This window comes from Aquila chrysaetos, chromosome 3, assembly GCF_900496995.4.
Source record: "Aquila chrysaetos chrysaetos chromosome 3, bAquChr1.4, whole genome shotgun sequence".
NCBI lineage: Eukaryota > Metazoa > Chordata > Aves > Accipitriformes > Accipitridae > Aquila > Aquila chrysaetos.
In genome coordinates, this window is record NC_044006.1 from 24,129,914 (window position 1) to 24,145,522 (window position 15,609).

Below are 15,609 nucleotides of genomic sequence, written 5' to 3' on the forward strand. Positions count from 1 at the left end.
TTTCCAAGCACCTGATCAGCACATCAAGCTGAGTATGTCTCTGCCATTAGTACATGCACTAAATGAGGAGCTTAAAAAATCATCCCCAAGTTGTGCTTAAAAGTAAACAACCTGAAGTTAAAAAGAAGACATCTAAGAACTGCTGGTGGTTTTCATTTTCCCACTTACTTTAAACAAACAAAAAAAAAAAAGTGTTTCTCTTGCAAGTTCTCTTGGCAAGCATGAAAGCAATATATTTGTAAGGAAAACAGAGATGCTTAGTTTTGTAATGACATGAGCTGGAGGGAAATCACAGGTTATCTCACAATTCGTGCTGGTATCACAAGAACTGACCGCACCAGCTCTGTTTTGGTTCAAAATGAATTAACCGTGGACAGCACTGAGCAAGGATGCAAATAGGGAACCGGTTTGGCAGAAATTTGGCAAAAGGATTTGTAAGGTTCAGGCTGTTCTGCTTCTGTTCCTACTGTTGGGGACAAAAATGCCATTGTTGTCAGTGACACTCACTTAATAAATGGCACGTGGCAGAAAAAGAACAAACAGGATGAGCAGCTGACCATGTTCTGGTCTGGAGATTTATCTGCCCAGGGACTTCTAGGACAGTGGAACAGGCTGTGTGAACTGGGTAGGTTAAGTTATACTTATTACTTTGCTTCTAGGGAGAATTAAGCTAAGTCTAATTAAAGTCACTTAAATCCAGAACGTGAGGGCTCACATTCATGAAGGAGAGACCAAAGGATGTGAAGACCCTTTGCATCAGAGGCTTTGCCCATGGGCATGCCTTTACCGTACTGCAGTTAATGTAGCTCTCCCAGCGCTCAATCACCTTGCATTACACCGATGGACAAACTAGCCTGAATTAGGGGTAATTACCATGGATCTGCTGGCAGGCAGCCATTTGCCAGCCCGGAGTAAGTTGTGCCTGAGCCCAGAGGCTATGCCTGTGCTTTCACACCTATGCTTTCCTTAGCAGGTGCCCAGGGTTTAGCTGAGAGCTGCTCCCCCACCGCTGTTTTCCTACCCAGGGGTCCAGGAGGCGAGAGAGGCCACATGCCGTACAGAGGTATCATTGCATACAAACATATGCCTGTTTCAGGAAGAGTTTCAGGATGACAACTAATTATTAAAGATACGCAGACACCTTAGCGGGGGTTTTGCAGTGGAGTGTGGAGCACCCTGGGCTCCTTCCACTTGGAAGGGGATGCCACGCTGGAGTGTGGTGCCAAGTGACAGCTGAGTCCAACCTAAAACCTAGCTCGAATCATTGTTTTCTCCATAATTAGAACTGAGCCTGAACTGCAATTTGGAAATTTTCTTGAAGTGAGTCAAACGAGCATTGGTCACAGCTGAACACCGTCCAGCATTTAAGCAAAACCCCATGGTGCTCGGACCTCCTGCAAGAGAGGGGAATTTAGATCACCGTAATTTGCATGCCAGCTTGCCAGGAAGAAGACATAAGATGTGCGATTTCACATATTTATTAAACACTTGTCACTGCCTTCCTCTTCAAAATGTGTCCTGCCACACTCTTCTGGATGGTTGTCACGTAGGACATGCCACCAGCAGGGACTTTATGTGACTGCCTGCAGTCCTGCCCTTGGGTCTCCCCAGTTTCTGTGGCAAGAATAGCTTGGCCTTTGCTCTTGAAGCTGACGTCCTTTCATTTTGCTCTCTTCTGCTGGCAAAGCACCTGGTGTTGCGGGGCATCACGCAGACCCTGCGATCCCGGCCCCTGCTTGCTTGCAGCCATGGTGGGCAGCCGTGGGGAGCTGTGCCTGGGGGCCAGCTTGGAGTGGGCAGCACTAGACCTGGCTCCTCACTCCTGTCCCAGCCTCCCCAGGGGACACTGGTGGGTGTCCAGAGGGACCCAGTTCTTGTTTGGGGACTTTTTTTTTTCCCCAGTGAAAGCGTTTTCCAGCAGGACACAGCCACACCAGGAGCAGCCTCTGATTTGCCCTGCACTAGATGATCCACATGAGCAAAAAAATGATGGTATGAAAGGTCTTCCCTTTGCTATCGAAAGAGCTTACCAGGAAAAAAACAAAGAAAAAATAAAGGAAGAGAAGATTGCCATCTGTGTTTGAGCCACCTAAACCATGGAAACCACAGACAAAACAGCCTGTGAGAGGGCTAATTAGGCTGGGGTCCTGGGAGCACACACCCACCTCAAGCCTACAAAAAGCCCAAAGCTTAAACGTGGGTGCGAAGAGCAAACACCGTGTGCGGTGGTGCGACTGCTGGGTGTGACATCCAGGCTGACCCCCCTGCAGCGACTGTCCCGGTGAGTCCCCTCCTCCACTGTTCATGTCTGTCTTTCCACATGCAGCCTCCATGGAAAGGAAACCGAATTACAAATTGCTTTTAAAAAAAAAAAAAAATTGCCATTGAACTCACCCAGTTGCAATGATCTTTTTGATTGCAATTTAAGGTATGTCTGATGGCTAAAAGAAAATAACATAAAAAAGCCCCAGGGGATGCGCAGCTCTGCATCCTTCAGCAGATGCTGCAATGACGTTTTGGAAACGGGTACCAGGGAGAAAGCAGTAGCTCGCTGCCTGCCTGCCACTGGCCACAGTCACCTCTGGGTCATATGTGGCAGGTCTTGGCCTCGACAGCCAAATTTTGCACTGTTGTGAGGGGGACAAGGCTCTGCTGCTTTGAGATTTCAACTTGCTGAGGAGTTTCTGAAGCTTGGCATTGCAGCAGGTGGAGCACGGCAGGTCTGACATTGCCCTGTAGCAGGGAAGGATGAGTCATGTGCTTAGCACAGCAATTCCTGAAACCGCATTCCCCCCCCCCCAAAATAAGCAAAAAGGGATCAAATTAATTTTGATTAATAAGCAGCCCCTCCTTATCTCAAGGGACAGGCTGTTGCTTGTCAACTTTTAGCGTGCTGTGAAAAAAGTCAGGTGCTGGCTAGAACATCAGAAAGCTCATTGTCTCTGGCCCCACATTATTGTTGCTATTAATATAGCCCGTAACAAGCGCAGCAGCAACGGCAAAGCAAAACCCCAAGACGAGGCGGCCGCCGTGGTTAGCACGCTGCCTCCTCTGCGCTGCGGCTGAGGTCGTGACACCTCGCTCCTCAGACTGGAATTCCTCGGTAGGAATCCAGCTCGGCTTTCGGCTCGCCCTGTATTCACCATGATGCGCAGGAGCCTGCCTGTGACGAGGGGGCCGGGTGGGTGCACCCTCGCTGCCGGCACCCTGCGGGGTCGGTCACCCCTCCGGCCCGCTGCTGCGCCCGCACTGCTGCCTGGGCTGGAGCCAGACGGGGATGGGGACGGGGACGGGGACGGGGACAAGGAAAAACCCTTGTGGGGCTGCTGTCGCCAGAGACTTTGCTGTGTTGTCTATTTTCCACTTGTTTCAGCAGACCTGTCCAACATCATTTGTATATGCATGGCTATGACTGGTCTTAATTTCTACATCTTAGTATTTACATGTGGTATATCTGATTTATAGGTATTATACAGGTGGTTTCTTTCTGTCTGCTTGCATGTTTTTACTGGTGTAAATTCTGCGCCACGTTGTAGCATTAGTATCATTTGGCTGTTTACTTTCCTTGGTTGTCTGCTTTGGAAAGAAGTCAAATAAAAATGCATTTTGAGTTTTGTGTATCAGAAATTCAACTACTAAATACAGAGTACAGGTGGCACTGTTAAAAGCCAGGTACTAAATTTGTATCTGTACTTGAAACTCCAGGGACCAGCATAATTCTGCGTGGAGACCTGTATCCTGATAGAAAACTTAAAAACTAAGAGCACATGTTTATGACTGGTTTTATTTCTTTGATCTATTTTTAAGCAAACACTCTGTACCTAGACTCATGTTCTTTTATTGCAAAGATCTCATGCTGCCAGCCTTGCTCCTAAATAATTTATATTCATTAAAGTCGCTTCATGAAGATAAACAATGGAGGGATTAGCCCCTAATCTGTGCTTTCTGAACACACTCATTTCTAAATAGATGAAAACAACTGCATTAAATTTTTTTGACCAGATGCCAAAGCCTTGCAAATATTTGCTGCAAGCGTCCACTTCGGCACTGAGAGCGGGCGAAGGGATCAAAGGCAGATGGGGCCAGTGGGTGCCACAAACAGAGACGTGGCTGCAAACGCACTCACCAACCCTAAAAGTAGCCGCTTACATTAAACTGGCTTTGTTGATGAACTTGCTAACTCAGCGAACCCTAAGGCAGGCTGGGGAGGCGAACGGCATGGTGCGTCAGTTTGTGCCCCAAATAATACCAGGGAAGGGGCTTTTAGTCAGTGCGCAACGAGCAACCAGAAGGAAGGCAGAGCGTGAACATGGGCTGCTTCCCCGTGGGGAAGGTTCGGCTCCGTCCAGCTGCTGCTGTGGTGAGAAGTTTGGCTCTGCGAGGTGATCTCTCAGTTGTCTGACCTGCTTTTGAAGCCACTGATGACCAGAGGAAAGGTCCGTGCTAGCTGAAGGTCCCCGGTAGCACCGACAGGACCCACCTCATGTTGTCCCTGGGCTTCATCCCCAGGCACTAGCACAGTCGGGCTGGTGCAGAACAGGTTGAAAGGTTAGCATTGTGTGACTTACGTTGAGCCCACCAGGCTCAGCTATCTTTGGTGCTGGTGCTGGTAGATGGTAGATTGACTTGAAAAGCAACCTGCAGCAGGGAAAAACAGTATTTTCTTGTTTACTGAGGCATAATGAACTGCTTTGCAGACCAACAGCAATGAGCATCGCACTTAAACTCACAGATAAGAAAGAGATGTTGCAGGCAGAGATTATCAGTCGCTGCAGAGGATGCAAATATTTTAACACTGCAAACTAATACTAAAGGCAGGTACTTTTCCTTGTTAATTTAAGAGACACATTTCATTTATTCTCACGAAACTTTTGGAAGATACGGTGCTTTCAGATGACTTTCTTTTTTAATGTGCGCACTGGGGAGTCTACATCTTATTAAAAATGAGATCACAGTGACTCTAGTACATCAAAGAACTTAATCAGCACAGGGCCATAGAGAAGCTGAAGACCTAATGGAGGCTAAATGTAAATTTGTAAAATGGAAGCAGCTAAATAATTCAAACTAGCAACATCAATTTCTGTGTGGTTTGTTCGTCTCCTGGCCAGACTCGTTTCAAAGGGTTGAGGTTTTTATTAGAAGAATAAGAATAATAAGAAGAAAGAAAAGTCATAGTTCTTCTTCAAAGTTGTTTTAAATCAGTTGTTTTCCCCCATCTTTCCTCTCCAGGTTACAGAGCCTCCTTTAAGACTGAGTAAACATCTGGCTGAAGATGGCAGTTGCAAGTGTAGTGAGTATACAGCGATGCTGCTGTGTAATCTCAGTTTTTCTTTCTCCCCTCTTTGCCTCCATCAGTTTTCTGCCTCTCTCTTGCCAATGGTGCCATCCCACCATAGCAGTAACACAAAGCCTTCTTCCCCATCTCTTTCCGAGTTGAGGATTTTGCATTTTGTTATGTATTTGAAGCTGACAAGCCAACAGTGTTTTGAATGATCTGACAGAGATAATGCTTTCACCACCTGCCATTTTAATAACTGAAGTTGGCTGGAGGTGATGAACTGCTCTTTTGTAAAGAGTTTGTTGCTCAACAGGTCATTTTTATAAGTCTCTGCTGTGCCACACACTTCAAGCAGTCTGAAACACACTGTGTTTCGCTGGCAGCCTTTGCACTTTCCCATCTAAAATGGAATACATTGGGGATCTTCAACTGCATCTGGTGGAGAGGGGCAAATTTGTGCTTTATTGAGCCACCTCTCAACACAAATTTACCTGATGACCCATTGCAGGTCACCCACCCTGGCAAGACCAGCCTGGATTACTACACGAATGACAGCATGGTGCTGTCCCTGGACGGAAACCTGGTAAATGACACAGATTTCACGTGCGACAAGAGGCAGGTCAGGCAGTTCGCTCGAGCCTTCCTGCCAGTGTTTTTCTGGCTCATCTTCTCTGTGGGCACAGTGGGAAATGCCTTGGTTGTGCTCGTCTATTGCAAATACCGCTTCAGGAGGAGCATGATGGATCGGTACCTGCTGCACCTGGCCCTTGCAGACCTGCTCCTCCTCTTCACCCTTCCCTTCTGGGCCAAGGCTGCCTCCGATGGCTGGATCTTCAAGAACTTCATGTGCAAAGTCGTCAACAGTATGTATAAGATCAACTTCTATGGCTGCAGCTTGTTTCTAACCTGCATCAGCTTTGACAGGTACATCACTATTGTCCAGGCAATGAAAGCTAAAACTTCTAAGCAAAGGCGGCTCCTGCACAGCAAACTCATGTGCTTGGCTGTCTGGCTGACATCCATGAGCCTGTGCATCCCAGAAATCCTGTACAGCCAAAGCATGCAGGTGGGTGACATAACAGTTTGCAAAATTACATACCCATCAAACATCAGCACGATCTTGAGAATTACTGTCCTGGCCTTGAAAGTCACAATTGGATTCTTCTTCCCGTTCCTTGTGATGGTTATTTGTTACGCCCTTATCATCAACACCCTCCTGCAAGCCAAAAGATCCCAAAAGCAGAAGTCGCTGAAGATCATCACCATGATCATCACTGCTTTCCTCCTCTCTCAGTTCCCGTACAATATTGTTTTGCTGGTCAAAGCCATCAACACCTACGCCAGGGTGGCGTACAGCTGTCAGGCTGCCAACCGACTGGACATCGGGCTGCAGGTCACCCAGAGCATCGCCTTCCTCCACAGCTGCCTGAACCCCTTCCTCTACGTCTTTGCTGGAGAGCGGTTCAGGACGGCGCTGGGCAGGATGATGCAGAGCAGCAGCTGCTGCCGGAGCAGGGGCCAAGAGCAGTGCTCCTCCGCCTGCGACAGTCAGGAGCACAGCTCAAACTGGTCCTTTGCCATGCTGGGCAGGCAGCAGGTGAGAAGCTCCCTGACCCTCAGCACCCACTTGACCTCCTCCGGTATGCCCCCACCTTGCCAAGTCCTCTTGTAAGTTAGTCCCTCCTCTCTCTCCCCGCCAGAGGAGCACCAAACTCTTTGGAAACTGTCCGTATACCCCAAAGACTGTCTCAGAGGAGCGGGGAGGGCTGGGGGCTCCTCGCGCAACCCGTCCTTGCCGTGCGGGACCCAGCCTGGGCTTGCAGGCTGAAAGGAAGAGAAACCTTTGGCACAGGGCAGCAAAATGCAGCCACACTTACTGTAAGCAGAACTGATAGAGCTTAAAAGCTATCTTTGTGACAGCTGTAAATACCCGGCCCACCTGTGGCTCAGACCACAGCCTGAAATAACAGGCCTCGCAGAGAGGTGACAAGCCCAGCTTCGGCAGCAACAGAGGCAGATGAAGCGAGATGAACCACCCATCCCGTCCATAGGAAGCAGCAGGAGGGGGTTCAGCCTTCGTTTGCTGTCCAGCCAGGGTCTCCTACAGAGGTGGCCGGATCTGGGAGCTCCCACACCAGGTCCCCTCTGCTGCAAAGGAGAACAGTCTTTAGCTCCTATGCTGGTTTATTGCAACAGTCAAATGCTGCTCTCTGTGCCTGTGCAGACATTAAGTCTGTTTTGCTGCACGTGTGGTTCTTCTTGCAAAGGAAAGCCAATCGTTCGCGTTCATAAAGTGGTCATTACAGAATTAGATCTATCTTTCTCCTATATTTTAGCTGTGTGGTATAAGGTGAAATTGGGCACAATTTATTTGCTACGGCTCCTGTTTTGATACTGGCATTTTGTGCGGTTCCCTGCATTGACAAATCGCACCTCACAATAAAAATTCAAGGGCATCAAAGACGTCGAGTTGTCTGTCCCGGAGATATTTGCCATATGGTGCAAAGCCACAGTAAACCAGAATGCAAAACCCAAACCCATGGTTCAACAGACCACTGGTTATGCACTGATATCTTTGCTAATGGTTAGAAAATATATTTAGCATGAGGCCAGTAAGACAGAGAGTAATGAATTGTCAAACCTAACCTGAGGCTGCAGGGCACCGCGTGGCCATTCCCCCTCGCTCGTCCCCTCCCAGGGACGTGGCATCGCCTGTCCTGCCCGACTGTAGCCTGCACCTCCCAGTCTTCCATCGCAAGTTGTAGTGCTCAGGGGGCTTTCTTTTAAATAATCACATTTAACCTAGTTTGCCTCCTGGTAATTATTTCATGCAGGAAGATAGTATTTTCATTGTGCATTAATCATTAAAGCGCGGCAATAAACACAAGCTTTCTGCAAGGTTTGGCTGCTTTTCTAGCTAATAGGGTACATCTGAGCAGACAAGGTTCTAGTTTTGTATATGTTTATTAGGATTTTAAAAAAATTTTTAACCTTCTCCTTAGAGGAAAAAAAGGTGAAAGTTGTATGTACTTTTTACTATAGGTGTAAGAAGGGTTTGGGGGGTTTTTGCAATTTGTGTCGAGCTCAGTGCGAACGGAAGCTGAAATTCCGTTAAATAAAGGCACCGCCACATACAGCAAGGGGATGAACTGGTTGTTTCTTGCCCACACGTCCTTCCCAGGTTTGGGTCCGTACACATAACCTGTTTCCAATGATGGGACCTACCCCTCCCGAAAAAGGCCAAAGGAAAACTTTGCTAACGGGGTTTACTTCACATGTCTAACCCTTCCTGGGGCTGAGGGTGGTCCCACCCAGAGGGTCCTCCCGGCCCCAAAAGAGCCCTCAAGTCATGCAAACAAACAAACAGGCGTGCAAACCTTTGCTGCCGCCGAGCTGCGGTCCTGCCCGGTGGCCTTGAGCTCCTCTTCCCTGCACAGCGTCCCGCCAGCCCCGGGAACTTGAATTTTGGGGCCTTCTCAGAGAAGGTAAAAGCTTCTTCGCTCCACAAAACGCGGTGGGAAATTTTCATGCTTGGTCGGCGAGTGAAACTGTTGAGGGTGGTGAAACGGTGATGAACTTTCAGCAGTTTGGGGCGGCAGGGTCGTCCCGGGGTCACACATCTCCCGCTCTGAGTCAGGCTGCTCCCCACCGCTTTGCTGAGGGGACCAGCCCCCCCCTAGGGTGGGTTTTCCCTCGTGGGGTCTGTCCCGCCAGGGCTGCCTGTGGCCCAGCAGCCACTGGTGGCTTCCCAGGCTGCCGGCAGCCCCCAAACTGGCAGGGAAGCTGCTTCCCTCGGGCTGCAGCCTCATCCCCCCGTGGGGTCCCTTGTTGCCGGCCACTACACAGCAGGGACTCGGTCGCGGAGGTGTTTGCTGCCATTACCCCCTCTTCCGTCTGCTGGGGGGGCCTCTGTCTGCCAGCAGCACAGCTCCTTGTGGCCAAGCCCTCCCAGGGCTCCTCTGCCCCGAGGTTTTAGCTGGATTTATCCCACCGAAATCCCTCTTGTGCGTCCCTAGGGTGTCCCCAGGCTTCAGCTGATGCTGTCTCCCAGGAGGGGAGGTTTCCCGGAAGGTGAGGGGTGTTGCCTCCCCTGCCCCACAGCCCCTCGCACCTCCCGTGGGACGCTGCCTGCGCCTTACCCACAGCTCCAGCAGGACACTCACCGAGCCGTTGTTGGAAATTCCAGGAGAGGCCTAAGATCTTCCACAGCTCCCCTCCCCTCTCCTTAAGGTCATTTTTTTCCCAGATATTCCCAGTTTTGGGTTGCAGTCTCCTCTGCTGTCCCTTTTCTTTGAAGGAGCAGCTCGGCTTGTCTCTGCCCTGAGCGTTGCATCGTCACCCTGAGACCCTTCACTTCAACTCCTAGTCCCCATCTCAGACTTCAGAGAGCCATAAGCGTGCCAGGACCCCAGATTTTGCCCGGGGGGGAACTGGGCCAGACCTGCCCACTGGCATAACGCACTCAAACTATGCAAAGGCTGGGAGCTGAGCTGTAGCGGGGACAGCCATGGCAGTAGTTTCAGGTTGTCATCGATGCGCAGTGGTCAAGGGCTCAGAGGTAGCTGCGACCGTGGTGCAGGCAGTCACGTAGCGTGGCACCAGCCTGCTTGTGGTACAAAGAGAGGAAGTTAGGAGAACCGATGAGAAACTTTCACTCTCTGCAGGCAAACCCGCCTAACTGATGCCTGCTCCTGCCTGAGAGAGAGAGACGTGCTTTATAGAAGTGCCTCTTCCAGAGAGCAGAAAAACGATGGAAAGGTGTGAGAGACTGGTGCTGCAAGAATCACTGGTCATGGTAGATAGAGTAGCCCAAAACCAGAACCATCGATCCGAGTTCGGTGTGTGCAAACCCACCATTTCCAAGTACGATCTGGATCACTTATCCATCATTGAACTGACCAGACACTGTCATCCCAGCACCCCCCAAGTGCTGCTTGTTTTTTCTAAGCCTCCTGGCCCATATGTGTTTTGAAACCTTGTATTTGGACTTCAGAGTGTCCGTGTGACATTTCAAGGGCTAACAGAGAGGATACTGCTGTCTTGCGGCAGCTTCACATGGTTGCCACAGCAGAATGTTGTACTGAGTGTGCCAAGGCCAATTCTTGGGGCACAGGCCAAGGAAGAGGTGGGTTAAGACCCTCCGTAAGGCAGCACTAGGGCTGGAAGAGCCTTGCCCCTAGCACAAAGAAGGGAGGAGATATCGTCCGGTATGGTTAAACATGGATTATTGGAGATGTAAACAAAAGCTTTCAACAGCTAAAGCCTCCCTTGCAGAGATGTTGTACAGCAAGGTGTGGTCACTGACACATGTACTGCAGGTCTCTTGTACTGCAGCCTAGGCTTCGCCGAAAACTCTGTCCCAGCAACAAGCCTCTGAACATGGAGCAGGGGCTGGTGCTGCTGCTGGAGCAGGGGGAGGGGAAGCGTCACAGCCTCCACCCCAGCAGGAAACTCCCATGAAGAAACAGAAATCACCGATAAAAGCAGCGATGACTGGTTGCGATGGGGCCCATCGTCCTCCTGACCCCATTCGGATGGCCACAGCAGTGCAGACAAGCCTACACGTTTGCCCCGTTCCCCGGGACTGGGACTACAGATGCAAACACGGAGGCGACAGCGACACGTGAAGAGCGCCTGCGACCCACACAGCGCTTCTTTCCCTCCCACAGCCACGCAACGTAACCCAGGCATAGAGACCCGGCCAGCACCTGGGGAAAACCAGATGGGAGCCCCGAGCTGAAGGACAGTGCTGATTGGTGTCATGGATGACAGCGAGTATAATTGCTGTCCTTGGGGCTGCTTTGTTTTTACCTCCAAGGGGAAGCAAAGGCGGACGACGGTGCTTCTCAGCCACAGGGCTCTGCTCTTGCTGGGGTAGGCCCAGCTGCTCCGAGCCACCAGGACAGGGTGATATGTCCTCTAGCTTAGGAACCGGCTTACTTAGTACTTATTTAAGGATGTCCGCTGTTGCTCTGTTGTACTGTACAGACGTGGCCTTTCTCCACCAGCATGACAAATTATTTTCTATTTTCCGTATTTTGTAAAACTTTTTCCTGCTTAGAAGTACATCATACAATCAACTGATTTATCTTCCAGACAAAGCTATCTCTACGAGGCAGAAAAGGGACACATTCTCAATGATACAGAACTTTATTTTTTTAATTCCTGAGGTTAAAAAAGGGAAAAAAAAAAGCATCAAGAAACATTCCAGTACACAACCATCTACATCTCTGTAACTGTACCAGACGCTGGTATACATAAATCTCTTCTTCCCCTATCTGGAGCGTGAAGCTTGATGTGAATGGGGTTTGCAATTCTTTGGCAGTTAAGACCAAAAGATGCTTCTGAACAAGTTACAGTCTCAGTGATTGAGCATAATTAAAACTGTAGTGCAATTTCAATTTTAAAAAAGGAGCAAAGTCAGGCTTTTGTAGCTTTGCTATTTTGTAACGTGGTACACTCTTGTGCAATACATCTCAGTGATTTTTCATAAAGCAACATTGAGGAACATTGAGTAAAGGAACACTGTCATCTTCTTAAAGCAACTATGTTCTTGCCTTCGCATAAACCGCTGCATAACAAAAAATACTACCTTCCGTTGTTCCAGCACCCAGAAAAAACATCCAATTGCTTATACTGACCACGATGCATACTCTCTTTGTCCCATGAGTGTTACATCCCCTTAAATTAACTTCATGATCGATTTTAAGTATCTGTTTTCTTTTAATTGCATTGCTGCAGATAATAAAAGGCCCAATTCAACAAATCTCCTGAGTACCTGTAAACAAACAGATTTATCAGCGTTCCTGGCACAGCTCACATTAACAAGTGCTTTATGAATGGAGGTAAAAGGGGCTTGAATGAAATAATCTCTCGCACAAACCTACACTTGTGCCAAGTCCTTTATTGGGTTTCCATGGCCCCAGTAATAAACCGTCTGGGACATTCAAACAAAAGGTCAGTACTAATGACAGGTTCTTTACTGTCTTCTCTGCACAGCCTCTGAGGTATAAAAGACTCCATGATGGGATTCCTGTTCTTCAACAGCCTATTTGAACAGTTGCACTCCTGTACCTTACCAGTCTGATTACTTCCTCTTTTGAAACCTTTTCTCCTTCTTAAATACTCTCCTTGGTTAGAAGCAAACCTTTTCTTTTCTACAGGTTCTGGCTCCCACTCTTAGTCCTCTTTCAGGGAGGAAAACAGCCATAAAACTACTCTCATGGGGCACGAAAACTTAAAGAAAAGGTACCATAAAGACTCAAATGCTAAATAAAAACAACCCAGTGTTTTTATTCCCCTCCTCCCAAACATATGCTTCAGCCAGTCTCAGGACTGTCTACATGAACAACTGGCAGGGAAACATCTGGCTTACTAGATGGAGCCAATTACTTTAAGAGCTACATAAACAGTGGCTTAAAAGTATTTGACACAGGATGAAAAAATGTTAAGAACTGGGATGCAGAGAGGAAATCCAGAGGCAAGTCTGTCAAATGATTTTGAATGGAGATATTTCAAATACTTCTGAGCAGAGTTGTCATATTTTGGCCTCAGATACTTGACAGTGTCCCTTTACCTTACATTTGGCATTTTAAGAAAGATATCCTAGTAAGATTAGTATTCTAACTAAAACAACAGCAAAATGCTTTTAAAAACCACACCTAAAAGCTTAAAGGAAAACTACAGCAGACTTCAGGAACAGCTCAGTGAAACTGCATAGCATATGGTACACAGTACTCCATTTTTAAGCAATAAATAATCTCTTCTTGCCTAATTAAATATAAAACATAGCTTCAACACTGAAATATGCCATAAGTCATGAACTGATCCGTGAGCCCACTTCAGTTTCTTGTCCATCTCATTTTCATGCATGCAGCCAGGTAAGGGTTTTAACTGCATTGCAGCCTGTTCCCTCAGGAGGAGGAATAAACCAGCTTGCACCTTCCACTGACCCCTCTGCCTGACAGAGGCTGGGGAGCACACCACCAATACGTGGAAGAGGCGTCTGAAGGGAAGGGAAAGCTACCGGTGAGCCAGACATCCTAGCTGAAAAGTCCACCTGATGTCAGCTTGACACCACCCAGAGAATAAAATTTGCTCTGTTAGAAAGCCCTCTACACGCAACCTAAAATCTAGGTGCTCCATGAAGGGTAGTCATTCTTTCACAGTCCTTTTCAAGATCACTGTATTTATAGTGTTAACAACTGGAATGAATGATTAGCAACCTTTAGCTTCATCTGCAGTATTCTTTTCTTTCCCATTATCAGCAATTTCCCTCCACCTCAGCTGCTACTATGTAAATGTCCAACACTTGTCTTGTGATCTCCATCTTTTAAACAACCAGCCTTTTGCTGTAGAAGGAGATCTCCTCCAGGTAATGGGTTGGACCAGCAACACATAAGCACCAGCCGGACTCTCCTGACTTCCTTCCCTCATCAAGCTGATCCCTCCAATTCCCTGCCCTTGTTTTTACATTTACAAGTTTTCCCCTGTGCTTTCTTTCCCTTCTCCTAAATCATTTGCTTCAGCTTGTGCTTGCCCTTTTTTCTTCCTTCCCCTCATGTTTTATCTTCTGTCTCCAACCATGACCCCTGTATACCAGCTACAGCTGCCACCAAGAGTCTGCAGGGTTCCTGGCAGGCTGAGCTGGTCTGCTACCAACTGCTGCACTAAAACCTTCCAGGTCTGGGGTTTCCCTGGGAGAACAATAACATTAGAAATCAGACACACCTAAAATGATGAGGAGGGCTGGTTGGGAGACAGAGCTTTTCTCCTTTCTCCTGCCAAAATGTTTTGCCTTTCCATCAGAAGATAGGAATTTTTAAGAGGAAAATCTCCTTTCAGATATTTTGACAAAAAGTTGAAATTCTGTATAGAAAGCAGATGGTTTGCATGGAAATTCTGTATAAATGAGAACCCAGTCTTCCTTAAAAGGCAGCGTTTACAGCCAGCTCTGTCCCCAAATTCGAGATGGAAAGTTAAAGTTGGGCAACTGCAAGGGTTATGAAAGGGACAGAATACGCTAACACCGGGTGGAGAGCTCATCAGGGCTGGATATGCATTTGGGTTTGGATGGAGTTTTTCAGACCAATTCAAACATTATTGCTACCTTCGATGCGGTCTAGAGAGAGAGACTGCTGACCTCCTCAGAAACTGTGCTTTCCTGTGAATGCTGATGACTAAGGTGCTAAAGCAGGAAAAAGGAATGCTCCTCTTCCTAATATCAGACAGTGAGTGGTACTTTATTCTGCAAATAATACTCCTGATTCTGTCACTGGTACACACCATAACAACTGGTTTCAGTGGACCAACTTACAGAGTACGGTGAGCAAAAGTGAAAGGAGTTGCTGCTTCGTGTTGTATTGTTTTGTAACTGGTATCCAGTACCAAAGCATTTGTAAAAGCCAGTTAAGACTTACCAAATCTTAGCCCAAAATGTAAAAAAACCCTATGTTTGCTGTTTATAAAACTTGGAAAAGATAAAAAATTCTAGATGGATTACAATATATGCCTGTGAAGACTGAAGCATTGCATAGTTGTTGTTCTGACTGTAAGAGCATTAGAGCAGAACAGAAATGGTTATGTTTACTCCTCAGTGAAGAGGTCAACAAAAATATGCATTTTTCTTTAAATTTCCTTTTGAAGGGTATTTTTGGAAGAAAAGTAATTCAATTTTCAGTACAGAATTTCAGTTTGCATTTAGACACCCCACACTTATTTTTCTCCCCACTGAAAAAAATTTGGTTGGAACATTATTTGACCTGTTAAATCAAACAACATGGCTTTTGAGCAATCTGTACACAGTACAGAACCATTAGTGTTCCTAAAAAGGCTTCCGTTTTTTAGTGTATACATGTTCTCTAAGTGCATTATAGCTATTGCATAGTTTCAAAGTCTTCAAACACAGTGGTAATCGTAATGCTTACATGTACATAAATAATAGCATTTCTTAAAAATTTAATTAAAAATAACACAGTATATTCAAGGCTATGGAAAATCACTTCCATCATAGATGACAGGTCGCTCGACAGCCAAGTGATAAAACACTCTTTTTGAGATAAACCTGTCAAAAAACAAAAGAGAGTGAGATGATCACATTAGCTGAAGTCAACTAGACAGGAAGCCTTAAAAGTGTACTCAATCCTTCAGTTTATACTCAGGCAAAAAAAAGACTGGTGTTAAAAAGCAGTATGCCTGCGCAAGGGCTGTCAGGTCTGTTATGAGTAAGATGACAATCCTGACTAAACTGTCCTGGAAAGAGTCACAAATTACTCGCTTCTGTTTACCTTCTCAGAGGCTGAGATAGAAGAGTGGAATTCTGCTATGGAAGG

The 15,609-nt window shown here is 47.2% G+C and overlaps 2 protein-coding genes across 9 annotated transcripts in view; one reads left to right on the top strand and one right to left on the bottom strand.

The window, feature by feature from the left end:
• The first annotated feature begins 2,238 nt into the window (after positions 1-2,238).
• On the top strand, positions 2,239-8,335 carry CCR9 (C-C motif chemokine receptor 9). The gene is made up of 3 exons (XM_030009717.2): positions 2,239-2,281; positions 5,230-5,290; positions 5,787-8,335. Exons 2-3 carry the CDS (start codon positions 5,273-5,275, stop codon positions 6,948-6,950), a joined length of 1,182 nt encoding a protein of 393 aa, XP_029865577.1. The 5' UTR covers positions 2,239-2,281; positions 5,230-5,272; the 3' UTR covers positions 6,951-8,335.
• A 3,077-nt stretch (positions 8,336-11,412) lies between these two features.
• FYCO1 (FYVE and coiled-coil domain autophagy adaptor 1) overlaps positions 11,413-15,609 on the bottom strand; it is a 53,550-nt gene continuing 49,353 nt past the window's right edge. For all 8 annotated transcript variants that reach the window (XM_030008202.2, XM_030008200.2, XM_030008199.2 and 5 more), the window contains one exon: positions 11,413-15,341. In XM_030008202.2, coding sequence (XP_029864062.1) covers positions 15,266-15,341 — 76 coding nt within the window. In that variant the 3' untranslated portion in view covers positions 11,413-15,265. The remainder of the gene's footprint in view (positions 15,342-15,609) is intronic.